This window comes from Doryrhamphus excisus, chromosome 8 (assembly GCF_030265055.1).
Source record: "Doryrhamphus excisus isolate RoL2022-K1 chromosome 8, RoL_Dexc_1.0, whole genome shotgun sequence".
Lineage (NCBI taxonomy): Eukaryota > Metazoa > Chordata > Actinopteri > Syngnathiformes > Syngnathidae > Doryrhamphus > Doryrhamphus excisus.
This window is the reverse complement of record NC_080473.1, coordinates 19,533,539-19,539,390: the sequence shown is the minus strand read 5'-3', so window position 1 is coordinate 19,539,390 and position 5,852 is coordinate 19,533,539. Positions and strand designations below refer to the sequence as shown.

The window sequence follows — 5,852 nt, the reverse complement described above, 5'->3', positions numbered from 1 at the left end:
CGTACCACTTCCACATCTAGTAGGAGAATTTTTTTCAGTCAAAATATGTCATGTAATGTAAGGTCTCAATGTTTTCTGTCATTACTGCCACCTAGTGACCAGAACGCTATATATCACTTGTATTTCAATATTGTTTGACTAATAATAAACCAAAAACAGCGATTTATTAAACATTCATTCATTCATTTTCTACCGCTTTTCCTCACGAGGGCCGCAGGGGTGCTGGAGCCTATCCCAGCTGTCTTTGGGCGAGAGGCGGGGTACACCCTGGACTGGTCGCCAGCCAATCACAGGGCACATATAGACAAACAACCATTCACACTCACATTCATACCAATTGACAATTTGGAGTCGCCAATTAACCTAGCATGTTTTTGGAATGTGGGAATGTGGAATATGGGAAAAAAAACGCAATAAAAAAACAACTTTGGTATCCCCGAGTACCACTAGATTGCAGTCTACATAATACTCGTAGTGGTACTCGTAGCTACAGTAAGAATCAGTGCTCTACAATCTAATGCCCCTTAAATTGAACATGATTCCCACAAAACTTAATCTTAGAAAGAGTCCAAGGATTAACAAAGTATCCACGCATCTTTTAGAATTAGGACACTATGGGCAGATTCCAGCCAAATATGTTATGCATGTGTGGTTTAATTATTCACGATGAACATACGTCACCTTTCTTTCTCCTAATAAGCCCTGTGCATCCTGCCCTGATGAGGCATTCATTCGCCTTTAAGGCCAGAGGACAGACCACTGTTGCACTGCATATTGAATTATAGACATGATAACATAAAAAGAAGAGACACAGCCCGGTGCCTTGTTTCTTTAAAAAAGCCATCTGTATTAAAAGTTGTTTTCTTTAAAACAGACCACCCACAGTTAAAAGGCTGGCCAGTAATTCAACGTACAATCAAGATTAGATTTGTCAACATCATGTACATAATCGTCATCATCATCACTTGTCCTATAAAACAAAACATTGATTGAAGAGGTCTGGAAGTGTTTGGTGCCATCGTTGTTAAGGTTCCAGTACCTGTGCGTTTCAAGACTTATAGGTTTGGCCAGGCGGACACTGCAGCATGAACTCTATAATGAACGACTCGAAAAATAAAAGAACCAAACGTAGAAGAGACGAGAAGCACCATTCCGTGAACAGAACACCTGCAGTCTTTCGAATCAGGGTCGACCCTACGCCACTGACTATCCAGAGAGGAGTGGATTTGCCACGCTGAGGTTTTTGTTTCCGGAGGGTTGGCACTAAACGGGAACGGCTCAAGTGTGTTGGCTTGGGGGGGAAAAAAAGGCACTGGACGCGAGGTGGACTCAAGGTGGTCCCCCCTCCCCCACGTCAAGTCAGCTAAAGTCTCCTTGCACACCCAACGAGGAGATTGTCACGTTATTCCGCCACCAAAAAAAATTAAAAATAAGCATAAGCTTGTACCCATCCAGGAGCGACTGTGCGTTATTTCACAAAATATACTTTTACGGAATATCCTTTGAGTGCATCTTTCAATGTTCTCTGTATTGTTTCCATGTCTTTCAAGGTGGGGCTGGAAGTCGTGGGTGGAAGGCTGTCACTCCGACTCGGGATCGGACCTCAATTGTGGACATTGGCCACGCAGGAGAGATTCTCCGACGCAGCAGAATTCCTCAAGAGTGGACCCCTCCCCTTTGCCTCACTTACTCCAAACACCCTCCTCTTCTCCTCCTGCGGAATTCCTCTTCATTTTCCTCCGAGGCCAGGCCGAGACGCCAAGAAGACACACTTGCTGCAACACACTGCCACAAACAAAGAAGTCACAAATTTACCAGGGAATTCGAGGAGAATCTCACAGCTCCCTTTTGGCAGAGTCCAAATGCAACAGTCTTGTGTAAACAGATCCAGCAACTTTTGAAAAGCTAATCAAGTACAAGGAGCAACTTGTCTCTCCAGTTCTGCAAATGAGTCAGACACTTCCTCAATCTTGTCAGATTAAAAAACAAACAAGGGGTGACTCAAGGCTGGTAGGACCTGCTTTCAGCACTAGAGGGTCACAGATTAAGACAATGCTTCTGGGTTATGCCAGACCAGATATGATGGATCACTCCCCCAAGTACTGAATCACTAAAACTACTTACAGACATGATGTTGTCACACTTAGAACGTACTGTTAACCTCCGCTAAGGCCAGTTCACCTGTGACACTGAACACCATAAGCCAGTGGTGTCCAGAGTTAGTTATTTTTGGAAAATTGGGTAAAATCATAATATTATAAAAATATAACTGATAAAGATTTTTTAAAGAAAAAAAAAGGGAAATATTTAGAAAATGTTTTATAAAATCCAAAAATGGGAACAAAACAGCAAAGACTGATACTGGTAGTAATAATAGGCTTTTTTATATAATATGTCCATATGCGCTGCAATTGTCTGGCGACCAGTCCAGAGTGTACCCCGCCTTTCGCCGGAAGTTAGGCTCCAGTACACCCCCATGACCATAATGATGATAAGCGGCATAGAAAACTGATGGATGGCAAATCTACATGTATTCCTATACAAAATATTAAAAATTGCAAAGTTGCATTCTTTCATTTTTCACTTGGTGGGCCTCGCTGGAAGAAGTTTGGACACTCCTGGCACGAATGGTAGAATGTATGGTATTCTTGTAAACGATGACAATAACAATAAAGGCCCACCTGCTTTATTTTCTCTGTATTTTAGATTTAATACACAGCAGTGTGTCAATGCAGCTGAAAACGTGTTTCTATCAACAGATTTTTAATTGGCGTATGGGGCAGATCTGATTCAACCCCTTGAACTCTGCCTAGCAACAAGTGGCCACGTGACCAGGAAGAATAATCACTGCGAGAGTTAGCTTATCAAGACTGCTAGCTTAATTTCGCTGTCAATAAAATCCACGCTAACATTAGAAGGGAGATTTGTGTAGGCTAGTAATGTGGTTTACAGTATTTTCATGATACAAATATAGATATTCACTCAGATATTCACTGTGTGAAAACTAGCGAATCTCCAACAAGAATTTCTTCCTTGACCCAGGCCCCACCCATCCATAAAGTTTTCGTGAATGACCTATTATTATAAGTAGTCTTGCTGGTAAACAAAGTTAATCTAAAAGTCAACTTTATACAAACTTACCATTGCAAAAAGCGAGGAAGGTGTAGAACTTTCCTTACAGTATGACACAAGAGGAACAACACTGGTCGTCGCCATTCGGTGTGGACGCGTAGTTCATCTGGCGGACTATCTCAGCAAACAGCTCGTCCACCGAGGTCTTGTTCTTGGCCGACGTCTCCATGAAGGGACAGTTCCATTCGTCCGCCAGTGCCTTCCCCTCGCCGGACGACACCTCCCGTTCCCCCTCCAGGTCCACTTTATTCCCCACCAGAATCATTGGTACCCTTTCGTACCGTTTGACCCGAATGATCTGGTCCCGCATGGGCTTGATGTCCTGAAAGCTCTGCTGGTTGACCAGGCTGTAAACTAGAATGAAACCCTGCCCGTTTTTAATGTACAAGTCTCGCATGGAGGCGAACTGCTCGGTGCCCGCCGTGTCCAGGATTTCCAGCACGGACGGAGAGGAGTCCACCTCGATTTCCTTCCGGTAGAAATCCTCTATTGTGGGGTCGTACTTCTCGATGAAGGATCCCGTCACGAACTGGACCGTCAGGGCGGATTTCCCAACCCCTCCGGAGCCGAGGACCACCACTTTATACTCCCTCATGGTTCCCCCAAGAGCCTCGCTCGATCACTGCCAGCAGTTTTGTTTAGGCTCCAGGGCGTGGCTGCTGACTACCGCCACTACCGGGGGGTAAATACGGTTCTGTCCGACCCACACTCAGCGCTTGTGTTGTAACATGTTGTGTCGGCGGTAACAACCGAGCCGGTTCTTGTGCGAGCTCCCCCTCCAGTTGTTGTTCAAGTAGGCAGCGAGCCTAGTTTCTCCTTTCTGGGGATGTCAGGGAAACGCAACACATGTACTGTTTCCTGTCGTGACGTTTCAAAATAAAACAAGACCGATTAAAATAACGAAAAGTCGTTCTGTTCATGGATAAATCCCGACTAAAACTAAACGTAAATTGTTTATTTAGTCATAAAAACGAAATATATTTTGTTTACTCTCGATTATATTGTGGATTTTACACGGTAAAATCTCACTACAGAGTAATTTCCGGTATGGTGGTTGCTAACATTTCCGACCTTAGCAGACACTCTCCGTTTCCTGCCCACGCTCAGCAAAAGCAAACGTGCGTCTTACGTCACACTTCCAGTGTTTAAAGGTGCAGTGCCCCGCTAAGAAATTTTGAATATAAGACCACACTATCCAGTGCCATTCACCCTGGCACTGGACATCAACAATGGCTGGACCAAAAGTTTTAAATGCTAATAATAAAATATAATTTTTATATTTTGATATTTTATGGAAAGTACATTTTAGAAATGTACTTTTGGACAATTTTGTGTGATTTAACCTCTGTAAAATCATCTATGTTTGTCTGTTACTTGTGTTTATGTCTACTTTAATGTGTGAAAAAAAACCCAAAAACAAATAAAGGTTCAGTGCAGTACCGATGGTACTCAAAAACTTCACAAGACATGCTGCCCCACCCAAATTTTGACATCCCAGTGCTTACTACAGCTTGACTCATGCTTCATGTTTTTCTTTATGTTCCTGCTTATTTACACACACTCAGTCTTTTGATGTCTGGAGAGTCCCTGAATGCATCTCGCCTTCTTGTAATAAGAATGAGAAGTGTCGTTCCCAGGATGAAGTGAGTGGAGACATGTGTGAGTTGGAGATACATACAGTATATGACGTTGGAACCGCACTGTTGTTGAAGTGAATGTGAATGTGTGATGTGTCAGAATGAAGTTATAGCAAAGAGCGTCACACTCGGTGTGACTGTGTGGGGATGCTCCGCTGTTCTTCCGTCTGCCGTTGTAACACAGAAGCCGGTTTGCTCTGGTGCGCACGTGTTAATCACACTAAACAAATTTAACATAATTAATTAAATAAATCAGTTATCACAGTTAATGTGTTATTTTTGACAGCCCCACTTTACTCCCTTAATATTATAGCTTTTTCCTACTAAAATCCTCGTAATATCACAGGTTTATGTTCATAAAATTCTGACTATTTTCTTGATAGAATACAACTTTTTGTCTTAATATTTTGACCTTATTCATACTTTTCCCCAACCAATTTTAATCAATAATAATAATATTATTATATGTTATATAATAGTATTTATACATAATATTACTACTTAAAAACAAATATGTTTTCTTTAATAATTCTTTAATGATAAAATTACTATTATTATTTCTTTTCTGGTGGTGTTTTTCTCATATATTTAAACGTTGTTCTTTTCAATTTTATTTTTGTAATTATGACTTTATTCCCATAACCATTTAACTTTTTCTGCAAAATGATTTTTTTTGGTTTTTTTACCATATTACAAAGAAAAAAATCTTTAATATTTCAACCTTATGCTGCTAAAATGTTATAATTTTCCCTCAGAGTATTACAATTTTTTCAAAAATGTTCTTGTAATATTTTGACTTATTTTGACTACAAAAAAAACACATCTGAAATGGCCTCTGGCCCGCAATTTGGACACCGTGTGCTAAGCTAAAGGCTGGGTTATGCTTTTGTAGACAGTGTATGGGGATGGTGATTACATTTGTTTTTCAGGCAGGCCAACTGTATTACAAATATCAAAGTGGTGGCTCACACTTGGAATGGAAACGTACGTATGAAGTGACTTAAGCAAGCAGGAAGTGACCGACATCAGCACTCTTGTGACCCAGCATGTGACACATGGCGGCCTTTGTTCTTGTTGTCCATA

At 41.4% G+C, this 5,852-nt stretch overlaps 1 protein-coding gene across 1 annotated transcript; it reads right to left on the bottom strand.

Moving 5' to 3' along the window:
* Positions 1–840: 840 nt before the first annotated feature.
* Positions 841–3,958, bottom strand: LOC131134177 (ras-related protein Rap-2b). Its single transcript, XM_058079133.1, has 2 exons — positions 3,142–3,958; positions 841–1,785 (listed from the first exon to the last, which is right to left on the bottom strand). Exon 1 carries the CDS (start codon positions 3,725–3,727, stop codon positions 3,176–3,178), a length of 552 nt encoding a protein of 183 aa, XP_057935116.1. The 5' UTR covers positions 3,728–3,958; the 3' UTR covers positions 841–1,785; positions 3,142–3,175.
* Positions 3,959–5,852: the final 1,894 nt, after the last annotated feature.

What these genes read in the sequence shown, in the direction of transcription:
- LOC131134177 (XM_058079133.1), bottom strand. Translation starts at nt 3,727, where the DNA reads ATGAGGGAGTATAAAGTGGTGGTCCTCGGCTCCGGAGGGGTTGGGAAA.